Genomic DNA, 27,384 nt, shown 5'->3' on the forward strand with positions numbered 1-27,384 from the left:
TAGTCACCGTAGATTAGGTCAAGAAAAGAAAGGTTAAATTTAAAGCTAAAGATGCTTGATTTGTTCTCCAATCCTCCAGCACAGACCCCACACTGTGACAGTAACTGACCATGGTACAGTCAGGGATTTTTCATTCCCTTGGGGGAGCCACAAACTCCCGACATAAACCCAATCCTTCTGAAGTAGGGAATAAAGCCTAAAAAGTATCAGTATATGATTTTGATTCAAGTTTAATAAGCAGTAGCTATCTTGAATTATGCCTGCCAAAGTGTTCACAGGTTTTTGGAGGACACGATCAGAAGGAAGTAAGTAGTGCCATCAACAGTGGTGAGGAATGCACAGCATCCATATGCTTATGTCTCAGAAAAAATTGGTATTTTACTTTAAATATTATTTGAAATTTGATATGGGAGTTTTTATGGTGTGGTCTTCAGTCTTCTCAACATGATTACTTGTTAAGTACTTATCCAGGTCCTGCATCAATCCAAAGCTCTCACAGCACCTCCATTAACAAATTAACAGTTTATTCATCAGATGTATCTGATCACACTGCATATTCTACATTCACTGTTTGATATTCTCTATCATAACATCGATTAAACAACAAGGTTTTAAATTTCTTTTTGAAAGACTTAAAATCCTTGATATGCTTCAGCTTAAGAGGAAGCTTGTTATATACTAATATCTAGAATCTCTGTATTTAAAGGCTCGAGAGCCATAGACTGAAGAAAAATGCAGCACTACCAATTTGAAACCATTAACTGGTTATTGGCACCAAAATCCGATTATCTGCCCTGAAAATAGCCAATTTTCATTTATCAGCGATTTCTGCATATCAAGCCATCAGAATGGAAACCCTGCTGATAAGTGGGGACTACCTATTGTATGGGCCCTCAGTTGAAGCAAGTGCAAATCAATTAAGACGGGTAATCCTGTTCTGCATGGCAACACCTTTTATTAGTTTAGCAATTCTGTTTATGACACAGTTGATGACAAGATTCTTACCAGAACTCTCATCAAGATATTTCCTCACAATGGCTATAGAGTAATAACCTGAACTTACATGAAGTTAGGTTCCAGATCCCCATGTGCAAGGGGAATTTTTGTGTAAATTTGGCTTGGTCTCTTAAAAATGCTAATAAATGCTTACTTCACATATTTGACAGCTCTGGACTTCGAGCTTCTTTGGAGTTAAAAAGAAAGATGAAGGAAAGAATTCTTTATACGCATCATTTTGTTATTATAGTTATATTATTATTATTATTATTATTATTATTATTATATTTGAAAATATTATTTTTGTACAAGTAACTTACCCAGCAGATATATACTTAGCTATAGACTCGGTCGTCCCGACAGAATTTCAAAACTCGCGGCACACGCGACAGGTAGGTCAGGTGATCCACCATTCCCGCCGCTGGGTGGCGGGGTCTGGAACTATTCCCGTTTTCTAAGCCATAATTTCTCTGTCGGTTGAACGGACAACACCTATTGTTCGTTCCTCCATCTTGGATTTCAACTCGTTTGCCGAGAATTTGGATTGGTTTTTTGGTGACGTATTCTGTTTTTTCTCTGGCTTGGCATACGCTTATTGTGGACTGTTTTTCGACTTTGGTTTTGACTACTCTTTCACGATGTCTGACGCTAAGGCTTCACCTATGTTTAGAGTTTGCAGTAGGGAAGACTGTAAGGTTAGGCTGCCTAAATCGGCATTAGATCCGCATAGTATTTGCGCTAAATGCAGGGAGAATGAATGTTCTTTTAGTAACACCTGTGTGGAATGCGAGAACCTTACGGAGCTTGAATGGAAGGAATTATCATCATATGTTAGGAAGCTTGAGAGAGAGAGTGAGGAAGGCTTCAGCTAGGTCATCTAGTAGATCTTGCTCCTTAGAACAAGAAATTAACTCTCCTTCTAACAATTTTCCCTTAGCCTCAGCTGCTTCTCCCTGTTCTGAATCCAAAGATTCTTCATCAGAGAGGGAAAATGTAAAAGCTTCTATTAAGAAACTTCAAGCTCAGCTACGAGCTCTAAACCAAGGTAAGAGTGGTGATAGTGACTTGTGCAGTGTCCCCAGTGCAGTGGAGGGGGCGTCTGACCGGTTCCTCATTGCTCCTAGGCCTAGACCTCTTCCAAACTCCCAGGACCAGGGAGGAGGAATGTCGAAAGCCGCAGGGAGGATGCAGAACATCCCCAACGGTCAGGCGTCCCTTCGGCAGATCCTGTTGTTAAGTCCCAGGCTGCCTCGGATTGCCGCAGAAAAGGCGTCCTAAAGGAGTGTTTTTCGGCCTCAGACTCTTCCTCTCCTAAACGAGGATGGAGTTCGGCCTCCCGTTCGCGCCCTTTGAAGAGAGCCTGGAAGGCGCCTAAAGGAGACGCTGCTGACTCCAGCCCAGAGCGTTTTCCCGAGGATTGGCCTTCGGGACCTAAGAGGACTAGACAAGAGGAGCCTGCTCTTCAGGATCCGACCAAGAAGTTTTTGGTTAATCTGCAAGAGCAGTTAGCGTCGCTCGTAGGCTCTTTTGCTAAGGACTCTACAAGGAGGAAGGATGTCTCGCTCCCTGTGAAGAGTTCCGCTAAGCGTCCTTCTTCGTATAGGAGAGAACTCTCACGATCTCCAGGGCGTTTATCGCCTTCGTCAAGGGACTCGTCGGATAGGAGTTGTTCTCCTGAGAGAAGAGCCCTTTCGCCCTATAGGCTGGCTTCCCCGAAGCGCCCTCTTAGACACAGCGCATCGAGCAGAAGTCTCGAGCGGTTTAGCTACAAGGAACCGGAAAACCGATTTAGGTATCAGGATCCCTTGGGTCTTCAGGACCAGGAGCCAGACAGGCGCAAAGAGGCAGCAAGACGCAAGAAAGAACGTCAAGAGCCTCTTAGAACGCTGGATTCAGGACGTCAGGATTCTGCTAGACGGCAGGAATCAGGACGCTATGAGCCAGGACGCCATGAGTCAGGGCGCCAGGAGTCAGGGCGCCAGGAGTCAGGGCGCCAGGAGTCAGGGCGCCACGAGTCAGGGCGTCAGGAGTCAGGGCGCCAGGAGTTAGGGCGCCAGAAAACAGGACGCCAGGAGTACGTTAGGCGTCAAGTGTTAGGGCGCCAAGAGCCTGTTAAGCGTCAGGAATCAGGACGCGGGGATCTGTTCAAGCGCCCTGAATCAGGACGCCAGGAGCCTAGCAAGCGCCACGAACCCGACGAACCTAGACAACAAGAGTCTAGTAGGCACAAGAGTGTTGCCGACAGACAGGAGCCTCACTCTTCGTATAGGAGTGCTAATGTTCCGCACTCCCCTTCTCGGGAAAGGAGTTCTTCTCCCGGGAAGAGCCAGATCACTCCAAAACGATCTCCTTCTGTAGATCAGTTGGACCAGGTATCGGAAGACGAAGAGCCTGTAGATGTAGCAGTTTCGGACTACAAGAGACTTTCTCTTTTGCTGCTAAAGGAGTTCGGAGACTCCCTTCATCCTGCGGACCCTCCTTCACCAGGATCGTTGATGTCCAGCACTAAAGCTCTTAAATCGTCTTCCTTCGTTAAGATGCGCCCCGCTCTTTGTATGAAAAAGGCATTGAAAACTTTTTCAGAGTGGTTGACTTCCAGAAGGGAAGCGGGCAAGACAGTTTTTTCCTGCCCTCCTTCCAAGTTAACAGGCAAACCAGGAAGGTGGTACGAGACCAAAGAGCCGATGGGGTTAGGCCTGCCTTCTTCCGCGGATGCGGATTTTGCTTCCTTAGTGGACTCTGCTAGGAGGAAGTCGTTGCTGTCTGCTAAGGCGACTTGGGGCATGTGTGAGCTGGACCACCTTCTAAAGGGCCTCTTTAAAACCCTTGAAGTCTTCAACTTTATGGACTGGGCGTTAGGAGCATTAGCGAAGAGAGCTCAGGACACGGACTTTGTTTCCATGGAGGAACTTTCGAGCGTCCTGGCTTGCCTGGACAGAGCGGTCATGGACGGTTCTGTGGAAGTTGCCTCTCTTTTGGGACGGGAGTTTTGAAGAAGAGATCTGTCTTTAGCTCTTTCTTAGCAAGAGCAGTATCACCCTTGCAAAGGACATCTCTTCTTTTTGCTCCTTTATCCCCGCACCTTTTTCACAAGAGACGGTTAGAGAGGTTTCGAAATCTCTTACGGAGAAGGCAACTCAAGATCTACTCACGCACTCAGCCAAGAAGTTTAGGCCGGCAGTGCCGATAGAGAAGAAAGAGAGACCCTCTTTTGTTCAGCCCTTTCGAGGGGCCTCCTCTTCTAGACCCCCTCTTAGAGGTCGAAGACCAGAGAGAAAGAGTAGACCATCTAGAAGGTCCTTCGGGAAGTCTAGATGGAACAGCAAGTCCTCCAGACGAAAGTAGGCGCCAGGCTACTCCACTTTGCCAAAGTCTGGGCGCAGAAGGGAGCGGACTCCTGGTCCCTCTCTATCCTGAAAAAAGGATACTTGATCCCCTTCAGGGAAAATCCTCCCTTGACGACAACTCCAAGGGAGTTAACCGCCAGATACTCGGATCCGGTCCGAAAGCTTGCTATGTTGCAAGCAGTGGAACAGATGATTTCCAAGGAAGCGGTAGAACTGGTTCAAGATCTCCAGTCCCCAGGATTCTACAATCGGCTATTCCTGGTACCGAAAGCATCGGGGGATGGAGACCAGTTCTAGACGTCAGTGCCCTGAATTTCTTTGTCTTGAAGAAGAAATTTTCAATGGAGACGTCTTCCTCTGTTCTATCTGCTCTTCGTCCAGGGGACTGGATGGTGTCCCTGGACCTTCAGGATGCGTATTTCCATGTGCCAATTCATCCGGCAGCAAGGAAATATCTGAGGTTCATGTTCCAAGGGAAAGTGTTCCAGTTCCGAGCGATGTGCTTCGGACTTTCGACTGCCCCTCAAGTCTTTACGGACATCATGAAGAATGTAGCTTATTGGCTACATCTGGAAGGGATCAGGATCTCGTTATATCTGGACGATTGGCTAATAAGAGCCCAATCGGAGAAAAAATGTCTGGAGGACCTTTTAGTGACTCTAAAGTTGACAAAGTCCTTAGGACTTTTAGTAAATCACGAGAAATCCATGCTGACTCCCCAGCAAAGTATTGTCTATCTGGGGATTCAGATGGATTCTCGGGATTTTCTAGCGTATCCTTCGCAGGAAAGGATCTTCGAGAAACAGCTGCCTAGAAAAGGTGTCAGTCTTCTTAAGGAAAGAACATTGTTCCGCGAGGGAATGGATGAGCTTGCTGGGGACCCTCTCCTCGATGGAACAGTTCGTTTCCTTAGGAAGACTTCACCTACGACCCCTTCAATTTTATCTGAAGGAGAAGTGGGATTGGAAGTCCAACAATCTGGGAGAGACTTTTCCAATCTCGAAACGGATCAAGGAGAATATCCGTTGGTGGTTAGATCCACAGAAACTAAGCAAAGGAATCTCCCTTCGCTTACAGAACCCGCGCCTAGCGTTGTTTGCAGACGCCTCAGATTCAGGGTGGGGAGCGACCCTAGGTTCGCAAGAAGTGTCAGGCATTTGGGAAGGAGAACAAGTGTCCTGGCACATCAACAAGAAAGAGCTAACAGCCATTCATCTAGCTTTGGTTCATTTCGAGGAACAGGTCTCAGGTCTGGGGATTCAGATTCACTCGGACAACACAACAGCCCTCGCTTATATAAAGAAGCAAGGGGGGACGCATTCCTTTTCCCTGTACGAATCAGCAAAGGATCTGCTGATTTGGGCACAGGAAAGGAAGATCTCTCTCCTCACAAGGTTGTACAGGGAGAGAAAAATGTCCGGGCAGATCTGTTAAGCAGAAAAGATCAAGTCCTACCCACGGAATGGACTCTCAATCCTCAGATTTGCCACAACTGTGGCATCTGTGGGGAAGGCCCAATATAGACCTGTTCGCGACCAACAAGAACCACAGATTAGAAAACCTATTTGCTCCCCGATCTCGGATCCTCAAGCAGTAGCAGTAGACAGCTTTCTGCTAGATTGGACGGGCTTGGACGCGTACGCCTTCCCTCCTTTCAAGATAGTAGGAGAAGTGTTGAGGAAGTTCGCTTGCTCGGAAGGAACAAGAATGACCCTCATCGCTCCCTTTTGGCCGGCTCTCGATTGGTTCACAGAGGTGCTGGAGTGGTTAGTGGATTTTCCAAGATCGCTTCCACTAAGGAACGATCTTCTCAAACAACCCCACTTCGACAGGTTTTCACAAAAACCTCCCCGCTCTAAGTCTGACCGCCTTCAGACTGTCGAAGGACTTGTCAGAGCAAGGGGCTTTTCACGAGAAGTGGCGAAGGCTATTGCAAGAGCCAGAAGAGTCTCCACTTCTAAAAGATATCAGTCGAAGTGGGAGTTGTTTAAGAAGAATGGCCGATGGTGTAGGGAAAAGAAAATATCCTCCTCCAGTACCTCTGTAACTGAAATCGCAGATTTTCTCCTATATTTGAGAAAAGACTGTAACCTGGCAGTTTCAACAGTGAAGGGTTACAGAAGTATGCTGGCCTCAGTTTTTTTCGACATAGAGGAATAGATCTGACAAACAATAAAGATCTTCATGACCTTATAAGGTCTTTTGAGACCACGAAAGAACATGTAATCAAGAAGCCTAGCTGGAACTTGGATGTGGTCCTCAAGTTCCTAATGTCGGAAAAATTCGTACCGTCTCACGCAGCTTCGTTTAGGGACTTAACAAGAAAGTCTTTATTCCTTTTTGCGTTAGCAACAGCCAAGAGAGTGAGCGAGTTGCAAGCTTTGGAAGGTAAAGTGGGGTTTAAGAAAGATTCAGCGATTTGCTCCTTTCAACCATTTTTTCTAGCGAAAAATGAAAATCCCTCAAAGCCTTGGCCAAGAAGCTTTGAGATAAAAGGAATATCTTCATTAACAGGGAGAGAACTAGAAAGGACTTTGTGTCCAGTCAGGGCACTCAAGTTCTACCTGGAGAAGAAGAAGTTGCTGAAAGGTACAGAAGAAAGTCTTTGGTGCTCTGTAAGAGATCCGAAAAGAGCGATTTCTAAGAACGCCCTTACATTCTTCATAAAAGATGTAATAAGGGAAGCTCACCTTAAATGCGAAGAAGAGCATTTCAAGGTTCTCAGAGTGAGAGCTCATGAAGTGAGAGCCATAGCTACGTCGATGGCTTTTCACAAAACATGGTCGCTTCAGGCTCTTATAGAGTCGACATTTTGGAGATGTAATTCGGTGTTCGCCTCGAAAATTACCTAAGAGATGTTAAAATTTCGTACGAAAAGTGCTTTGCTCTGGGAGGTATGTTTCGGCGAATTCAGTGCTGGGAGAAGGGGCTGAGGCTAATCCTTCCTATTTAGTTTAAGGCTTAAATTACTGTTTATTGGTGGTTGTTTTTATTGGTTAATTGTCAGAGGGAATAGGGACCCTCTTACAATTCATAGATTGTAACAAGACTAACATGGTCAGGTGATCGGGATTGGCTTCAGTGCTCTTTGTGATTTGTTTAATAACCTTAACTCTGTCATGTAAGAGGGCGAGTCTCCATTGATATGACAAAAGGTCAAGGCTCTACCATGTAAGTGGGTCAGCCCCCATTGGTACGATCCAGTATAGGCTCTGTCGCGTAAGCGGGCTAGCCCCCATTGACACGATCCAAAGAGTTATTCAACCATAGGTTCATTCCTCGTTGAAACTCTTGAGGCAAGCAGACTCATCGACAGTAGTCATGAAGTCTTCAGCCCAATAAGGTAGGAACTATGGATTATGTTATCCAAGAACATAGGTTGTTTTTTCTGTTTTTAATGTATTTAGTTAAGTATTATTTTGTTTTTAGCTGTCTCTTGCCCGCCACCAAGGGTGCCAATCAGCTAAGTATATATCTGCTGGGTAAGTTACTTGTACAAAAATGATATTGTTAAGATACAATAAAGTTTTGTACATACTTACCTGGCAGATATATACGATTAATGGCCCACCCAGCCTCCCCTCAGGAGACAGGTGTAAGAGAAATTTATGGCTTAGAAAACGGGAATAGTTCCAGACCCGCCACCCAGCGGCGGGAATGGTGGATCACCTGACCTACCTGTCGCGTGTGCCGCGAGTTTTGAAATTCTGTCGGGACGACCGAGTCTATAGCTAAGTATATATCTGCCAGGTAAGTATGTACAAAACTTTATTGTATCTTAACAATATCATATTTGAAAATATCTCTGTATGAGGACTGGCAATAAGGAAAAACACCTGCACTATTTAGGTAAGCTACTAGTTGTTCTAGCATTGCATATTCCATAATTTTTCTTATAAATGATAATTTTTTATATGCAACTTACCCAGTAATTAAGTAGCTATATGTAGTGTCTAACTAAACAGCAGCTAAGATTTGAAATTTGCATTAGTGATTTTTTTTTTTTTTGTTTCAATGTAGGAATAGCCCTGCCCACTATCAGGGAACTGGTGCAGAATGACTCCACTGGACTCCTTCATTTTCCCTATAACGTTGGAAATAAAAATGGATCTTCGATGGTGGTTATGCGAGGAGACTTTGGGATGGGAAATCTCTTCTTTCAGTGAGCCCAGACCTAAAATTTTATTCAGATGCCTCAGATCTAGGTTGGGGTACTCTTCTCGCCAGGCAGAAGTCTCTTGAAGATGGACAATAGTGCAACAGAATTCCCACATCTATAAAGAACTGAATGTTATTCACTTGGGCCTTCAGTTCTCAAATTTAATCTGTGGCAAGACGCTAGTTGTGCACACAGACAACACAACTGCACTGTCATACATCCGCAATTAAGGGTGCACCCACTCCTTCTCTCTCTACGAGACAGTGAGAGTTCTCTTTCAATGGGCAGAAAAGAATCAAGTAACACTTACCACCCCATTCATTCAAAGGAGAATGAACATGATTATGGACGAGTTAAGTCTCCTTAAACAGGTCCTACTGACAGAGTGGACCTTAGGTCCATTAGTCTGCAATGATCTGTGGAGGTTATGGGTCAGGCTGACCATAGATCTATTCGCAACTTTGAGGAACCACTGTCTCTCCCTCTTATGCTCTCCAGTCCCAGACCCTCTTGTATGGGCGACGGATGTCATGCTCTTGGACTGAATAGGCCTGGACGTTTATGCTGTCCTTACCTTCGGGATGATCAGGGAGGTAATCAACAGGATTTTGTTGCATCAGGACACTTTTATGACCCTAGTTGCTCCCTTTTTGTCAAACAAGGAGTGGTTTCCAGATCTGATTTGACTGTTGGTGGATTTTCCAAGACTCCTTCCACAAAAAAACGGTCGCGGCTCAGACAACCCCACTTCCTGAGGTTCCACCAAGGGTTGTCCGCTCTGGCTCTGACAGGCTTCAGACTGTTAGGAGCCATGTCAGAGCGAAAGGTTTTCCGAAACAGGCTGCAGAGGCAATTGCGAGGTGCATATGACTCTTCTACAAAGCTCCACCAGTCCAAATGGGCAGTATTCAGAAGATGGTGCAACGGCCATAACATTTCTTCTGAGACAGTTATAAGTCAAATAGCTGACTTCTTGTTATTCCTGATTATCGACCTCTGCTATTAAAGGCTATAGGTTGATGCTCATTTGCTGCATTTAAACATAGAGGCATGGATCTGTCCTGAAACCAGGACCCCTGCAACCTAATCAAATCTGTTGAGACAACTAAGCGAGAGTTCTTCCTGCATCCCTTGGAATTTGGACATTATATATTGAAATGGCTTTCAGTTTCCTTCTTTGAACCTCTTTGGTCTGCCTCACTCAAGAACCTCACCAAGAAGACACTCTTCTTAGTGGTGCTGGCTACTGCCAAACATAGTGAGCAGCAGGGAGTAGACAAGAGGGTGGGCTTTTTGCAGGGGGATGTAGTCTACTCTTTGTCTCATGGAGTTTGCTAAAAATGAAGACCCTTCCAGCTCCTTTGTCCTGTGAGGGCTCTCAGGCTACCTGCAGAGGACAGAGAAAATTAGTGGACCATTGGCCAACCTCTGCTGCTCTGTAAGGAACCCTGTCCGTCCCCTTTCAAAATTTTCCAAGAGGATGCCTTTCCTTTAGTTAAGGTTTAGCCTTTTCTCACACGAGGACACTGGTGTCTGCCACTGGTGGCAAACACCATAGTTTCCAATGGAGCCTCCTTCCATACATGACCACTTCAGTGTTCCAACCAAACAACTTCCAGGCAACTAATATTTTGGTGTCTCGTTCCCGCAATTAGTGGCGGAAACTGGCAGTTGCTGCCACTCACTGGAAAGCATTCTTTTAAAGTAAAGCTTTCATATGTAGCCACTGGTAAGTGCTGCCGTTGCTCACTGGCCAGCCTCTCAAATAAAGAAATAAACCTCTCATGCTCAAGCTTCTCGTTTGATGTAATGCATTCTTTCATGTTTGTTGTAGTTCCTATGATGTCTCTCCTGACAAAGCTAAGAAGTTCTTCAAATGAGGGCTTGCTCATGCAAAAATAGTTGTAAAACTTCTTTTGTTCATGAAACTTACCTGACAGATATATATATAGCTGTATTTTCTGAAGTCCGACAGAATTTAAAAATTCGCGGTACACGCAGTGGGCGGCCAGGTGGTAGTACCCATTCCCGCCGTGGGAGGCGGATATCAGGAACTATTCCCATTTTCTATTCATATTTTTTCTGTCGCCGGTCGGTAAACAACTGTTTACAGACCTCCGCCTAGGATTTTGAAAACTTCATTAGCCGCTTAAGTATCCTAATTATTCTTTCGATTATCTTGGATTTGTGGCTAGGCATACGCTATCGTAAATTTTTTCATTGCATTTGATGTCTGAAGCTAGTTAGCCTAGTTTCAGACTTTGTTGTCTGCATGGTAAGGTGAGGCTACCGGAACTTTCGGTAGACACTCACTTAGTAGATATGACGTTTACATGTTTTCTTTGCATAAGTTCAATGTAATTAGTGTAATGTGTGACTGATTACGGAAGAAGCATGTTTCATGTACGCATTTTAGAGCGTGATAGAATCAGGAGTTTTCCTCCACAGTAAACAGAAGTTAGAAATAATGAACCTTCTAACCTCCTGTAGTTTTTATTTTGCCTAACCCTGTGGTATGGCTTACGGGCCTAGAAGAAGTGTCTGCTAGAGGATTACATCAAGTAATCTTAGACTAAAGTGCTCGCTCTCCAATCAGTGTTGTGAAGTGTAGTGCCCCTTGTGTTGTGGAGGGGGCGTCAGATCGGCCCATAATGCCTCTAGGCCTGGACCTCTGTCGGACTCCCAGGACTCAGGAGAGGGCAATGTCGAAAGCCGCAAGAGGGTTACGGGGGCTCCCCACCGATCTGGCGTCCCTTCGGCAGAACCTGTTGACGCTTCCCAGGCTTGCTAAAGATCGTGCACGTGCACGAATCTTGAAGGATTGCTTCTCGTCCTCCGAGGCGTCCTCCCCGCGCAAGGGTTGGAGCTCTCGGAAGGACTCGCGCCCTCTAAGAAGCTTTAGAGAAGAGGACGCTTCACGTCCTCTCTCTCGTTAGGAGGGAACGTCAGATCTGCCCCATAACGCCTCTAGGCCTAGACCTCTGTCGGACTCCCAGGAAACCAGGGAGAGGGCATGTCAAAAGCCGAAGGAGGGTTACGGGTTTTTCATGCTGATCTGGCTTCCTTTCGGCAGGTCCTGTTGTCGCTTCCCAGGCTGCCGAAGATCGAGCACGTGCACGAATCTTGAAGGATTGCTTCTCGTCCTCCGAGGCGAGGTCCTCCCCACACAGGGGTTGGAGTTCTCGGAAGGACTCGCGCCCCTAAAGAAGCTTTAGAGAAGAGGACGCTTCACGTCCTCTCTCTCGTCACGAGAGGATGAAAGAGTAAAGAGACCACATTTTCCCTTTTAGAAGAATGCACTGGCTCTTTTCCTAAGGGACATTTAAGGAGGCTCATTCATCTTGCCAGAAGAGTGATTTGAGCCTCCTGCGAGTGAACGCTCATGTATACATCATTTATACATTATTAAGGAGGCTCATTCATCTTGCCAGAAGAGTGATTTGAGCCTCCTGTGAGTGAACGCTCATGTATACATCATTTATACATTATTAAGGAGGCTCATTCATCTTTGCCAGAAGAGTGATTTTGAGCCTCCTGCGAGTGAACGCTCATGAAGTTAGAGCTGTTTCAACCTCGCTAGCATTCCAAAAGAATTTGGTAATCAAGGACATTCTTGATTCCACCTTTTGGAGGAGCAACTCAGTATTCGTCTCCTCTCCTCATGGCGCTCCGTATACGTTATGTAACGTTCGCTTTACTTCGGAAAAGCAAGCTGATAAGTTTGACGGCCGGCAAGCTGCTTTGCACAGTCAAACAACTTATGTCTCTGGTCTGCATAAGAAGGGCAATTTAGACGTGAGGAAGCTTTTGGAGGTGCTCGACGTCCTGTAAGTAGAGACATTCTCCAGGACGCTCGGCAAGCACCTTGCGGAAGACGAAAGCCATACGTCTTCCTTTAGTGTTCACACTCTTCAGGAGCAGCGTGCGGCTCTCCATGGAGACTCGCATGAGGACGTCCCTTAAAAATATTCAACGTCATACGCAAACGCGGTTCGTAATAACATTGAGAGTGGCAAGGTCGCTCGCCAGGACGCCTCTTGGCGGGCCTTGCATGCATCAAGGCGCTCAACGAGTTCCTCTCTGGAACGTCGTTCAGAAGACTTAGTGTTCTCTGCTCAGACATGCTCGTAGCTAAGCAGGACGTTTTTTGAGGACGCTCAGCAGGACGCTTTCAGGACGCTAAGCAGGACGCTTTTGAGGACGCTCGGCAGGACGCTTTTGAGGACGCTTTCCAGGACGCTTTTGAGGACGCTCAGCAGGACGCTTTTGTGGACATTCGCCAGGACGCTTCGGTGGAAGCTCGGCAGGACGCTTTGCGAGAGAAAAGACTTGTTGAAGGCGTCTTATTTGCTGTTGAGGACATTTCTTTACAGAAAAATTTTTAAAAGGATTCGGAGTTAGCGGAAAGACATACCCGAATTTTTTCTTCGATCCCTCTTTCCTCTTCATCGATTTCTTTGAGAATCGGGAAGATTATATACTCGGATTCCTGGGTGACTTTCGGTCATGTTAAAGGGTTTTCCCCTACAGTATTAGCAAAGTGCTAATAGTTTTGTCAAGTCAGGACGTTTTCCCCATTGTCATTTAAGTGGGGGACCCCTCATAAATGGGGTAGTTCTCATTGTCATAGATTTTACCGTTTTTATCGTTTAAGCGGATAAACTCATTAACAAATTTCGGAAGAGCTCTCATTCATTTTCAGAGGCTCATCCGGGGAGTAAGAAAAAGACTTGTAGACTAGATCCAGGAAGTCTTATGTCCAATATCATAAGAACATTGAACGGTCCTTTTCGATCCTCGGTTCTCTTGATGATCTCTATTCGAATATTACTCCCTTTTCTTGGCAAAGAGTCTTGGCAAAGAGTCAAGGAGTTCTTTTAAAAAGTCTCATTCATTAGAACGTGGACAGTCGGTTTCCCTTTCTTTCTCTCTTCCTCGTCGAGGAAAGATGTAGTAGAGAATTTGATGTTCAAATTACTACAATACTTATGTAGTTTATCTTTGTGTCATTTTGCTAACGCATGGGTCAAGTCATTTACGCATATCGTATTTACCTCTGCGGATAGAAGCCGAAAGAACTGTTGTTCTAATGTATTTATTTGACACTCCCTTCAACCTTCCAAGAGTTTTCGGAGTAAGAACAACTCTTCAGGTATTGTTACGACAACACCAACTCAGCTTCTGTATTTAGCGAATTCTGTTTCGTTTAAATACGCCTGCTTGAGAGTTTCCTTTGCTCGATAATATCATACCTATTCCTTCGTAAAGGGAGTAGCTGGCAACTCAGGCAGTTAGTATTCTGTTCACCATTGAAGCTTTCCTTCGAGGAAGACTTCTCCTTCACTCTTTGATAGAGATCGAAGGTGGTCGATCTCCAATCCTTATTTTGTTTTCTTGAAGGAAAGAATTTAGGATGGAGATCGTTGTTCAGAATCCTATAAATATACTACTTATATTAACCTCGCGACATGATTCTACTAAGCAGTTGAATTGTCCGAGGGGTAGGCGCATATCTAGTTTTTCTACGGATTGCGACTTAGACGAGAAGTATTCTAATTGAACTGCAACTCGGGGTTGCCTGCAACCTCCAGGAGTTTGTTTCAATTTTATATACTTATGGTTTTGTCACGACAACACCATTTCAACTTTTATATTTACCGAAATTCGTTTCGCCTAAATATAATTGCTCGAGCATATCTTTTATGCTCGGTGGTTCTAGCCGAACGCATTCCTTTGTGGAATATGGATTACCTGGCAACTCAGGATGAACGAGTCAGCGGGAGCTCAGGCCTCTGCTACTGCGTATTGAACTGCCTGTGCCTGATAGCCGCTCAGTATCAGCTGGGCCTCCGAGATGCACGGTTGTTTATGTCTCTCTCTCTCCCCTGCTGCTTTGATTGACTACCGAACCGTATCTCTGCCTAACAATCTTGGACTTAGGTCTCTGATTGAAGGGGATTCTCGCAATTATGAAGGACCATCTACTGCTGTGACGATAGATTCCATCGCCTTCGATATTGCGAGAATTTTCAACAGAGATATCTCTTAGACTTATTCATTTTACTGTTTACCGCACGGTAACAGAAGTCTGTACAAGTCTCCCGCTGCATCGCACTGATAATGCGAATGATTTTGCAGACATCTGAGTTTGTCTTTAAAATATCTCATATTCGTAGGTGTACAATTGTTCATTGTTCATCCCGAATTAACAGATATGTCATAAAGACATCGCCTACTCTCCGACCTGACAGCTCTACTTCCAAATGTTCAGCCCATGAGAAGCAGTCCTTCAGGCGGCGTTTCCCCTGTGTTTTCATTACTGAAGAACGCCCCCGCTTTCATTGCAACTACGGAATTCTCACCGGACAGCAATGAAATAGCGGTTAGCGTTTTCAGTCATTTGTAAGCACAGGTTCAGAATCTTGAGAATCCTTCTCTCGATTCGTCTGTGAAGACGTAGGTTGCATTCAATATCTACCTTCGTCTTCAACGGTACATAGCGATAAGATCTTCAAGAGATGGCAGTCTCTTGGCCAAGGCAAAGCAGTGCTGCCTATTTTCAGTGTTCAATCGGAGGAGGCCCGTTTCTGGAGTAAGTGAAGGGAAATGACTATTCCTCCAACTCGACCTCTGTGAATTTCCCTTATGGTTCTATCTTTCCGTCTGAAGTATGAGATAAGCTAGAAGTCCGAACTATTGTAGAATATGCAAATATGTTGTTGACGGCCTCTAGGCTCAGAGATTCGGTTCTGTCAAACAACAAAGCTTCACGATCTTTGAGGTCTGTGGAGATCTTGAAATTCTCTGGATCAAAGGTTCCGGCATGGAACTTAGACGTAGTCTGAGTTTCTGATGCCAAAAGCATTTCGAACCTATCCTTTCTGCGAACTTAATACACGTGACCAGAAAGGCTAATATTTCTATAACCGCTCTAGCCACGGCAAAGAGGGTTAGTGAGGTTTTAGCCATCTTCAGAGGTTTTGGCTTTAAAGGACATAATGCGGTCTGTCCTCTAAGCCTTCCGTTCTTGATAAGAACGAAAACCTGTCTAACCCTTGACCCGAAGGCTTGGAGACCAAGGGTATGGCACAAATTATTGGGCAAGGGCATTAGAGTCCTGTGCCCTGTAGGGTCTCTCAAGTTTTATCTTGATAAAACTATAGAAAGTCAAAACTATAGAAAGTCAAGGTCAACGGACAATCTGCGGTGCTCCGTAAAAAGACCAGACTGGTTCATGTCCAAGAACACCCTGGCATTATAGCCAAGGAGTTCTTTTAAGAGGTCTCATTCATTATGTTTGGCATAAAAGATTTGAGATTTTTTTCTTAATATGAAATGCTCAAGAAGTAGGGCGCGGCCTCGGAAGCATTTCAACAGAACATGTACACTCAGTAACATCCTGAGTGCCACGCTTTAGCGAAGCAACTCTGTGTTCGCTTCACACTCCGACAATCTGCGGTGTTCCATAAAAGACCAGACTGGTTCATGTCCAAGAAAACCCTGGCATTATAGCCAAGGAGTTCTTTTAAGAGGTCTCATTCATTATGTTTGCATAAAGATTTGAGATTTTTTCTTAATATGAATGCTCAAGAGGTTGAGGGCGCGGCCTCGGAAGCATTTCAACAGAGCATGACACTCAGTAACATCCTGAGTGCCACGCTTTAGCGAAGCAACTCTGTGTTCGCTTCACACTCCGACGGGATGTGAAGACGGGACATTTGAGATCTGTAAGTCGCCTAGGACCTACATTTCCGTAGATATATTATTGGGGGCAGGAAGCAACACGAATCCTATCCTATAGAAAAGGGATAGGTGTGCTTTTAACTTTGAAGGGTTGGTCGCTTGAGGCGCGTTCCTTTTCTTTAGCCTAGAAGTTATGGAACTAACTTTGATAGGTTAGGTCAGGTGGTGGTTTTAGCTTCGGTGCCCTCAGAAGTAGTGGTCCAATATGGTCTAGTCACATGTGTCACGCCCCCGTTGACAGATCATCTAGAGCGCACCAGCATTACAGGTCTCTACCTCGCTGGCAACTCTAGTAACGCAGAAGCAGACTTTGGTGACAGTAATCACGAAGTCGGCTATGCTAACAGGTGAGGAACCAAGATGTATATCATCTACTTAATTTAGTTTCCCAAAAAATCCTATTCTGTCTCTTCCCACCATCCGAAGGTGGGATTCAGCTATATATATCTGTCAGGTAAGTTTCATGAACAAAATGTTATTGTTATAATACAATTAGTTTGTTCATACTTACCTGGCAGATATATATAATTAAAGTGCCCACCCACCTCCCCTCAGGAGACAGTGGCACTGATAAAATATGAATAGAAAATGGGATAGTTCCTGATATCGCCTCCCCACGGCGGGAAGGGTACTACCACCTGGCCGCCCACTGCGTGTGCCGCGAATTTTTAAATTCTGTCGGACTTCAGAAAATACAGCTATATATATATCTGCCAGGTAAGTATGAACAAACTTAATTGTATTATAACAATAACATTTTCATCATCACACAAATCATTGAAAGTGTATGATGCACTCTCCTATCCATTCTTGATGATAATGTGGGATGCACATACACTTTCCTCTCTACAGAGCGCCTCTTCAATTTCCTTTTTGCCAGGAAGACAACGAGAAGCCTCTCCGTGATTCTGCAATCAACATTTGCTTCACACTACTTCAAGGATGTGGAGGCCATGTTTGAAAATTGTAGTGCTTTAGGACCTTATATGTGGCTGGCATGGTGGTGGGAGTGGAAGCATAAGGAACTGTCCCGCTGCCATCCCCTTGCCTTGACATAAGGTTTTGAGTTAAGGGAAGCCTTGGTGTACATTGTACCTAGAGTACTCACCAGTTTTTAGGGGTGTGGGCAAGGGAACATTTTAAACTTTTTTAGCATGTGGTGTACTTCCTCCGTTATAAAGTTCCCACTAGTAACATAGGGATGACCCTTGGCTACACTGCTGCACCATCTACAAGTTAAGAGAAGCACTGACCAGAGGCAGTACCCACTGCAGCAGCTTTCCCAATAGGTAAGGAAACAACAAACATTTATTCAATGCTAGCATCTTTTTTATTTCAAAGTCATTAGGGTCCATACTTACTTAATGTTTTGGAGTAGAATATGCCCATGTATCCCACCTCCCAGCAATATGGAATCAGCTATGTAATTACTTGATAAGAAAGCCCGCCCTCCTCCCCTCACATGGACATTACAGTATGAAACAAATTGAGCTCTATGGTAAGTTGTTCCTCTGAGTCCCTGAAAGTGGATGGAGTCTTGTCACCTACACTCAAACAATAGAAGCACTGCCGTGCAAATTTTGAAATTTCAGGCTGCCTTGTTTTGGAACCAATAGCGATGTAATTACTACTTGGTAATTATATATACTTTATTTTATTATAGCATTGTAATTTTTTATTAAAATGACTATTTTGAGCCATCAATTATGGTTTTGTTTTTTAATTAGATCACTTAGCTTCCCCGTGTTAGGATGTGCAAAGAATGTTGATGTATACTGTACTGGACTGTTCAACTTTAATGAGTATTGAGCTGAGGGCTCCAGCGTTTACAGATTTGACTGTAATTTCTGTGTTTTGTTCATGTGTTAGCAATTGACTGTAACCTTGAAGGGAATGCTGTGTATGTTAACAGACATTTAGTTTCAGTAGTATGTGAATGTTTCCAGTTTTGAGTTGCATGTTGTGAGGTCAAAATTTATTGCTGCGATAACCATTCACTTTGGTTGCTATGGTGTTCTATATTGACAAATGGTTCAAGTCATGGTAATACCTACATCAGTTGAACATTTATCTTCAAAACATATTAATATTATTCTCTCTCTTTACTAAAGATTGTTTTAACATATTTTATTGTGTTAAATTGGTTATTTGATTTCAGACTAAGAAATAAAGAGCAGCACCATGGGTCGTAAAGTAGTGGTAGCGACTTCGTGCTTGAATCAGTGGGCCATGGATTTCCAGGGTAACATGGATCGCATACTAGATTCAATTCTGCAAGCAAAAGCAGCTGGTGCCACATACAGAAGTGGTCCAGAATTAGAAGTACCGTAAGTCTGTCCATAATCTTGAGTGTTACTATATGGATTTCTTAAAACTTGACAATACATAGTCTGTTATTTTAATTGCACATGCTTAAGTTTTGCAGACTGAGATTCCTTTTTTTGTGGAATCATGTCTCATAAATAAAAATTTGTTCATGAAACTTACCTGTCAGATATATATATAGCTGTATTCTCCGACGTCCGACAGAATTTCAAAACTCCCGGCACACGCAGTGGGCGGCCAGGTGGTTAGTACCCATTCCCGCCGCTGGGAGGCGGATATCAGGAATCATTCCCATTTTCTATTCAGATTTTTCTCTGTCGCTGGTCGGTAAACAACTGTTTGTTCATGAAACTTACCTGGCAGATATATATATATAGCTGTATTTCTGACGTCCGACAGAATTTCAAAACTCGCGGCACACATAGTGGGGCGGCCAGGTGGTAGTACCCATTCCCGCCGCTGGGAGGCGGATATCAGGAACCATTCCCATTTTCTATTCATATTTTTTTCTGTCGCCGGTGCTGCAAACAACTGTTTACAGTACCTCCGTCTAGGATTTTTTGATTATCTCGCTTAATATTATCTGGATTGACTTTTGGTATCGACTTCTGGATTGTTGGTTATTGGCACGCGTAATAGTGGATTGGTTTTTGATTTTGGATTGGCTTCTGTGTACATGATGTCGGGATCAAGTACTGAAGATTTCAGAGTGTGTGTGAGGAGTGAATGTAAGGTGAGGCTTCTTAAACCTTCAGTTGATCCTCACACAGTTTGTATGGATTGCAGGGGGCATGTTTGCGTGGTTGATGATCGGTGCAATGAATGTAAGGATTTGGATGATGATAAATGGAAGATGTATGAGACCTATCGACGTAAATTGGAGCGCGATAGAGTCAGGAGGTCTTCCTCCAAGGGCAGTTCTACTAAAGGTAAGGATAGTAACATTTCTCCTCCTCTAACACCAGTAGATTTTGCTCAACCTAATCCTGTGTTGTTGCCTTCGGGCCCCAGTGCTGTGTCTGGAGAAGGTAACACCCTTTCTCTGATTCTGGAGTCTATTCGTGCTCTCGAATCTAAAGTATTGGCCCTAGAAACCGGCCCTGTGAAAGTTTGTGTTAGTGCCCTAGTGTTGGGAGGGGGCGTCAGATCGGCCCCATAATGCCTCTAGGCCTAGACCTCTATCGGACTCCCAGGACTCAGGGAGTGGGTATGTCGAAAGCCGCAAGAGGGTTACGGGGGCTCCCCACCGATCTGGCGTCCCTTCGGCAGGCCTTGTTGCTAAATCCCAGGCTGCCAAGGAGCGCGCACGAGCGCGTGTCCTGAAAGATTGCTTTTTCGTCCTCCGAAGCGTCCTCCCCGCGCAAGGGGTGGAGCGCTCGGAGAGACTCGCGTCCGTTGAAAAGGACCTTTCGCTTTGAGGACGCTTCACGTCCTATGTCTCCTCTTTCGTCAGAGGACGCTTATGACGCCTTTCCTCCGCAGAAGAGAGGAAGGCTTTCTACCGACGAGGACGTTGGTTTCCACGCACAGGCGTGTTCTCCTGAGAGGCAGATAGCTGTACCTGCTAGAAGGAAGGAGGCGTCCCCTCGCCCCTCGCCCCTCGCCTTCTCGCAGGCTCAGTCCTGCCCCTTCTTATGCTCCTTCGTCACCTACGAAGGATATCCTAGTGTCCCTTCAGGACCAGATTACGTCGCTGATGGCTCAGAGGACTCGCCCAGCAGCAGTCGAGCCTAAGCGTAGGAAGGACGTTTGGCTGCCCGTCAAGAGGACGAAGCAGCCTCATTCTCTCTCGTCTCGCTCGTCTCTCTCTCTCCTCCTCCGGATCGTCACCGTTCTCGTTCTCCGAGTAGATCTTTCGCTCTCTCAGGAGAGGACGCTCGGCAGGACGCTCGTCGTTCGAAGCAGGACGCTTTGCGCTCTCGGCAGGTAGCTGTTGAGGACGCTCGGCGTTCTAAACAGGACGCTTTGCGCTCTCTTCAAGACACTTTTGAGGACGCTCGGCAGGACGCTCGGCGTTCGAAGCAGGACGCTTTGAGTTATCGCAGGGACGCCTTTGAGGGACGCTCCGCAGGCGCTCGCCGTTCGAAGCAGGACGCTTTTCGAGCGGAGGCAGGACGCTTTGAGGGACGCAAAGCAGGACGCTTGCTTGGCTAAGCAGGACGCTTTTGGCGCCTCTCGTCAGGAAGCTCGCGCTTCCTCTCGTAGAGACGTGTCTGTTAAGACAGTTCCCGTTGCTTCTAAGGACGCTCCTCTTTCGCAAGATGTCCGTACCTCTAAAGATCGACGTAAGGCCGATTCCGTACCTGTAGCGGATACTTCCAAACAACGGAAGTCATTGTTCAGGATTGAGACTGCTGGACGTACTCCCTCTCCTGATGGGCGTTCTCCAGTTCCTCTTAGGGAGGAAGGGGAACTTTAGTAGTCCAGGGAGTTCCGTCGAAGAAAAGAAACAGCCGGTAGCTTCAGCTGTCTCGGATACAAGGTTCTTGTTAGGCTGTTACGTTCAGCCTTCGGGGAGAAGTTCCAGCCGGCTGCCCCTAGGTCTCCCTCTCAACTTTCGTCTTCCAAGACCGTTAAGACCCTGAATTCGTCGAGATGAAGACATCGCTGTCGACCAAGAGGGCGTTTAAGAAGCTTCAAGACTTTATGTCTAGAAGGAAGGATCAGGGCAAGACCACTTTCGCCCATCCACCCTCTAGACTCGCCGGGAAAGGAGGAGTTTGGTATGAGGACCAAGGAGGATGTAGGAGTAAAGGTTCCTTCGTCCGCTCTGGGTGACTTCTCCAGTTTAGTGGACGCTCAGAGGAGGTCTCTCTTATCGTCTGCTAAGGTGTCCTGGACTCCTGTGGAGACTGACCACCACTTGAAGGGACTGCTTCGTACCCTAAATAAATGTTTTAATTTCCTAGATTGGTGTCTGGGAGTTTTAGACCTTCAGTCTAGAAGTCCTGATTCTCTCAGTCTGGGGGAGCTGTCCAGCGTGTTGTCATGTATGGACAAGGCCGTCAGGGATGGTTCGGAGGAGCTAGTTTCTCATTTTGGAACTGCTTTCCTGAAGAAAAAAAAGAGCACTGCTTTGCAATTTTACCGCTAAGTCGGTATCTCCCGCTCAGAAAGCGGAATTGCTCTTTGCGCCTCTTTCGGGACCATCTCTTCCCCAGGCTATGGTAAAGGATCTTGCAAAGAGTTTGCAAGAAAAGGCGACCCAGGACCTCTTGGTTCAGTCTTCAAGACGTCCAGCAGCTCCTTCCACTTCGACATTCAGCAAACCCCCGAAGAAAGTCAAACCCTTTCGCGGGGCACCCCCCTCGAGAGCAGCTCCTCGAGGGAGAGGGTTTTCGAGAGGAAGAGCTTCATTCAAACCAAAACCAGCAAATGAAGATCTCGTCCTTCAGACGCCAGTCGGGGCCAGACTGGAATTTCTTTGCGGAGGCTTGGAGGCAGAGAGGGGCGGATCCTTGGACCCTCAAGATAGTAGAGCGGGGGTACAAGATCCCCTTTTTACATCCTCCTCCTTTAACATCAAACTCCCAGAGACCTCTCTCCAATCTTATCAGGGAGAGAAGAAAAGTATTCTTTTCGATCTGTTAGACCAGATGGTCGAAAAAAGAGCGGTGGAACAAGTCTTGGACCTAGAGTCACCGGGCTTCTACAACAGGATTTTCCTAGTGCCGAAGCAGTCGTCAGGTTGGCGCCCGTCCTTGATGTGAGCAGGCTCAATCTTTTTGTAGAAAAGATCAAGTTCAAAATGGAGACGCCTCAGTCGGTGCTGGGAGCCTTGAGACCTGGCGACTGGATGGTGTCTGCTGGACCTGCAGGACGCGTACTTCCACGTCCCAGTCCACCCTCTTCAAGGAGTACCTGAGATTCGTCTTGGACAACAGGGTTTGGCAATTCAGAGCCCTTTGTTTCGGTCTCAGCACGGCCCACCCGATGGTTTCACATGATTAGAGGAATGTAGCGAAGTGGCTCCATTCGTCAGGGATCAGGATATCCCTATACCTCGACGATTGGCGATCAGAGCGTCGTCGAGGCAGAAGTGTCTGAAGGACCTTTCAGTTACGTTAGCCCTAGCAAAGTCTCTGGGTCTTTTGGTCAACTCCGAAAAGTCGCATCTGACCCCGACACAGTCCATCGTGTAATCTGGGGATTCAGATGGATTCAGTGGCTTTTCGGGCGTTTCCATCCCAGGAAACGTCAGCGACTGGGGTTAGAGAAAGTCGCAGCCTTCCTAGGAGAGAGAAGCTTGTTCGGTGAGGGAGTGGATGAGTCTGCTGGGCACCATTTCCTCGCTAGAAAAGTTTGTCTCGCTGGGAAGACTGCACCTCAGGCCTCTTCAATTTTTCCTTGCGGAAGAATGGACGTCGAAAGAGGACCTGAATGCGATCCTAAGAATCTCCAACAAGGTAAAAGTCCACTTAAGATGGTGGCTCGACCCTCAGAAGTTACGAGAGGCTTCTCCTTAAATCTTCTGAGCCCCGGACCTAGTGTTGTTCTCAGACGCATTCCATTTCCGGTTGGGGAGCAACACTAGGGGGGGGAGGAAGTGTCAGGCTCCTGGAGAGGGGAACAGGTAGCCTGGCACATCAATGTAAAGGAATGGCAGCGATATCCTGTCGCTGCAGTTCTTCGAAGACAAACTGTCAAGCAAGGTTGTTCAAGTCAACTCAGACAGTACCACAGCCCTTGCGTATCTAAAGAATCAGGGAGGAAACTCGCTCCAGATCCCTTTTTCTCCTGGCGAAGGAAGTTCTGCTATGGGCAGACGCAAGGCGCATCAAGATCCTGACAAGATTCGTGGCAGGGGTTCAGAATGTCAGGGCGGACCTTCTCAGTCGCCGAAATCAGATTCTACCAACAGAATGGACCTTGCACCAGGAAGTCTGTCAACAATTATGGAGATTGTGGGGACGTCCTCTAGTAGACCTGTTCGCTACATCAAGGACGAAGAGGCTTCCTCTGTATTGCTCCCCAGTTCTGGATCCAGGGGCAATTGCAGTGGACGCGTTGCTCTGGAACTGGACAGACCTGGATCTTTACGCCTTTCCCCCATTCAAGATCATGGGGGGACGTAATGAGGAAGTTCGCAGCTTCAGAAGGGACAAGGTTGACTCTGATTGCCCCAATGTGGCCAGCAAGAGAGTGGTTCACAGAGGTCATGACATTCCTTGTGGACTTCCCAAGAATGTTGCCCTGGAGGAGAGATCTACTCAGACAGCCTCACTTCAAAAGGTTTCACCAAAACCTCTCCGCTCTGGCTCTGACTGCGTTCAGACTATCGAAAAGTTGGCCAGAGCGAGAGGCTTTTCAAAGGCAGCTGCGAGAGCAATCGCTAATGCTCGAAGAGCCTCTTCAAGAGCTGTCTACCAATCTAAGTGGTCCTCCTTCAGGGCATGGTGCAAGAAGGAAGGAATTTCCTCTTCCACGACCTCTGTGAATCAGATAGCAGATTTCTTACTCTATCTAAGAAATGTGCAGAAATTGGCAGTTCCTACAATCAAGGGTTATAGGAGTATGTTGTCTGCCGTTTTTCGCCACAGAGGACTGGACCTCTCCGACAATAAGGATCTGCACGATCTCTTAAGGTCGTTCGAAACCACCAAGATTCCACAGGCAAGACCGCCCTCATGGAATCTAGATGTGGTGTTGAAACATCTGATGCTAAGTCCCTTTGAGCCTCTCCATGAAGCTTCTCTAAGGGATCTTAACGAGAAAAAACGCTTTTCCTAGCTTCTCTGGCGACGGCGAAGAGAGTTAGTGAAATCCAAGCGTTCAGTAGCCTAGTGGGCTTTCAAGGGAGACAGCGCTGTCTGCTGTTGAACCCTTCTTTCTTGGGTAAAGACGAGAACCCGTCTAATCCTTGGCCGAAGAGCTTTGAAATCAAAGGAATATCGAGTCTCGTGGGTCAAGAACCAGAGAGAGCCCTGTGCCCTGTCAGGGCTCTCAAGTTCTATGTGAATAGGACTAAAGAGATAAGAGGGTCCCTCAGGTAATCTCTGGTGCTCGGTGAAGAGACCAGAATTTGCCGTTGTCGAAGAATGCTGTTGCTTTCTTCTTGAGGGACGTCATTAAAGAGGCTCATTCATCTTGCCAGAAGACTGATATGAGCTCTTTAAAGTGAAAGCTCACGAGGTCAGAGCCGTAGCTACTTCTCTTTGCCTTCCAAAGGAATATGTCTATCAGAGATATTCTTGATAGCACCTTCTGGAGGAGCAATTCCGTATTCGCCTCACATTACCTCCGGGATGTGAGAACGATTTACGAGAACTGTAGTTCTTTGGGGCCTTACATTTCGGCAGACACAGTTTTGGGGGCTGAAGGTGGCTCTCTCCCTATCCCTTAGCTTAGTTAGGTTAGTTTATTGTGTTTTTGGTTGATGGTGAGATCTTCTGTGGAAATCTCCCATTCCTTAGTGTTAATGTCAGGGGGGTTTTTTTGGTTTTTTGGTTAGTTGGTCAGGTGGTGGTCGGTTGCTGTGTTACTGCCATATGTTTGGCTAGATGGTCTTGTCACATTGTGGTCACGTCCCCGTTGACAGAGCATCCAGAGTGCACCAGCACTACAGGTCCAAACCTGGCTGGCAACTCTGATAAAAGCATAAGCAGGCTTTAAGTGACAGTAATCACATAGTCTACTTTGCTATCAGGTAAGGAACCAATAAGTTAATCTTTTATTTTAATTTAAGTTTCCTAAAAAATCCTAGTCTGTCTCTACCCACCATCTGAAGGTGTGATTCAGCTATATATATATCTGACAGGTAAGTTTCATGAACAAAATGTTATTGTTATAATACAATTAAGTTTGTTCATACTTACCTGCAGATATATATAATTAGAGTGCCCACCCTCCTCCCCTCAGGAGACAAGGGTCATGAATAAATATGAATAGAAAATGGGAATGGTTCCTGATATCCGCCTCCCAGCGGCGGGAATAGGTACTACCACCTGGCCGCCCCACTACGTGTGCCGCGAGTTTTGAAATTCTGTCGGACATCAGAAATACAGCTATATATATATATCTGCCAGGTAAGTATGAACAAACTTAATTGTATTATAACAATAACATTTTACAGACCTCCGCCTAGGATTTTGAAACTTCTTGTGCTAACTTGAGTATTCTGATTGGCTTTTGGTTTTGATTTGGCTTGTTGGCTTGGCATACGTGATAGTGGATTTGATTTGGATTTGGCTTTGACTTTTCTTTGATTACGATGTCTGGATCTAGCTCTGCTAGCTTCAGGGTGTGTAAGGTGCATGAATGTAAGGTGAGGTTGCCGAAAGCTTCGGTAGACCCTCATTCAGTGTGCTCGAAATGTCGTAGTCATGTATGTATGTTGAATGATAGATGCATCGAGTGTGAGCAATTGACTGAAATTGAATGGAAGGCATATGATTCTTACGTGAGAAAGCTTGAGCGTGATAGAATCAGGAGGTCTTCCTCTAGGACTGCTTCTGTGAGTAGATGTCAAGGTAGAATTGTATCTCCATTAATCCTCCGTAGAATGTAATTCAACCTGATCCTGTTGTATTGCCTCCGAACAATCAGGAAGTGTCTGCAGAAGGAAGCGTATTATTTACGATCATGGAGTCGATTCGCGCCTTGGAATCTAAAGTGATTGCTCTACAGTCAAATGTGAATTGTGATAAAGTGTTAGTGCATCTAGTGTTGTGGAAGGAAGGGGGGTCAGATCGGTCCCATAATGCCTCTAGGCCTAGGCCCCTGCCGGACTCCCAGGCCTTAGGGAGAGGGCAAGCCGAAAGCCGAAGGAGGGTTACGGGATCTAATGACCGGTCTGACGTCCCTTCGGCAGAAACTGAGGACGAATCTCAGGCTGCCGGTGTTCGTGCACGGGCACGAATACTTAAAGAGTGTTCTCTTCTTCCGAGACTTCCTCTCCTCGCCAGACTTCCTCTCCTCGCCGAGGTTGGGCGCTCGGAAAGACCTCTCAGGGGCGAGAGCGGCAGGGGCGCAAGGTGTCGCACAAGCGGCCGTCGCCCTTGTCGCCCTCTTAAGAGAGGTTTCAGAGAAGAGGACGCTTCACGTCCTTCTGATCATTACGTAGATTCATCACCTGAAGATTTTGAAGCTTTTTCCGCCACAGAAAAGGAACAAGACTTCATCAGGGGAGGACTCTTTCGAGCGTCCAAGTCGCTCTAAGCATGTTCCTGAGTTGAAGGAAAGGGCATCCCTCGCCCATCTTCCTCGCACAGGATGAGTCCTTCTCCTGATCGAGAACTTTCCCCTTCAAGGAAAATGCTTTGGGAAATGCAGAGACAGTTAGCCTCCTTTTTTGAGAGAAAGGAGGCAGAAAACTAGTCATCGAAGGAAGGATAGGTGGTGCCTGTTAAGAGGACTAGGCAGTCCCCGGCTCTCCTCCGCGTTTTTCGGCCCTTTGAGTCTCCTCCTAGTAGCCGACGCATTAGAAAACGTGATTACGTTCCTCATGAAAGGGCGTCTAGGAGAGACGAATTTGACAGAGACGTGAGTTGTCGCACAGGCGGCCGGCGTCTTTGTCAAAAGGCCGAGAACGCTCAAGGATCAATATTGGAAGTTCAAGCTTTGCATGTTGATGATCACGCTCGGCGTCTTAAGCAACGAAGCGCTTACCAGGACGCTCGAGAAGACGCTTTTCAGTACGCGCGGAACGCTCGCCAAGACGCTCCAGCTGACGCTGTTCAGGACGCACGGCGTCCTACATCATGACTCAGCAAGACGCTCGAGCTGACGCTGTTCAGGACGCACGGCGTCCTCCATCACATCAGACGCTCTGCAGGACGCTTCTCAGACGCGCGGGCGACTTGCATATCGGGACGC

At 46.2% G+C, this 27,384-nt stretch overlaps 1 protein-coding gene across 3 annotated transcripts in view; it reads left to right on the top strand.

The window, feature by feature from the left end:
* Positions 1-27,384, top strand: part of LOC135224397 (glutamine-dependent NAD(+) synthetase-like) — a 141,999-nt gene that overhangs the window by 1,149 nt on the left and 113,466 nt on the right. For all 3 annotated transcript variants that reach the window (XM_064263364.1, XM_064263361.1, XM_064263362.1), the window contains exon 2: positions 18,404-18,572. In XM_064263364.1, the coding sequence (XP_064119434.1) occupies positions 18,427-18,572 (146 nt within the window). In that variant the 5' untranslated portion in view covers positions 18,404-18,426. The remainder of the gene's footprint in view (positions 1-18,403; positions 18,573-27,384) is intronic.

Source organism: Macrobrachium nipponense, chromosome 12, assembly GCF_015104395.2.
Source record: "Macrobrachium nipponense isolate FS-2020 chromosome 12, ASM1510439v2, whole genome shotgun sequence".
NCBI lineage: Eukaryota > Metazoa > Arthropoda > Malacostraca > Decapoda > Palaemonidae > Macrobrachium > Macrobrachium nipponense.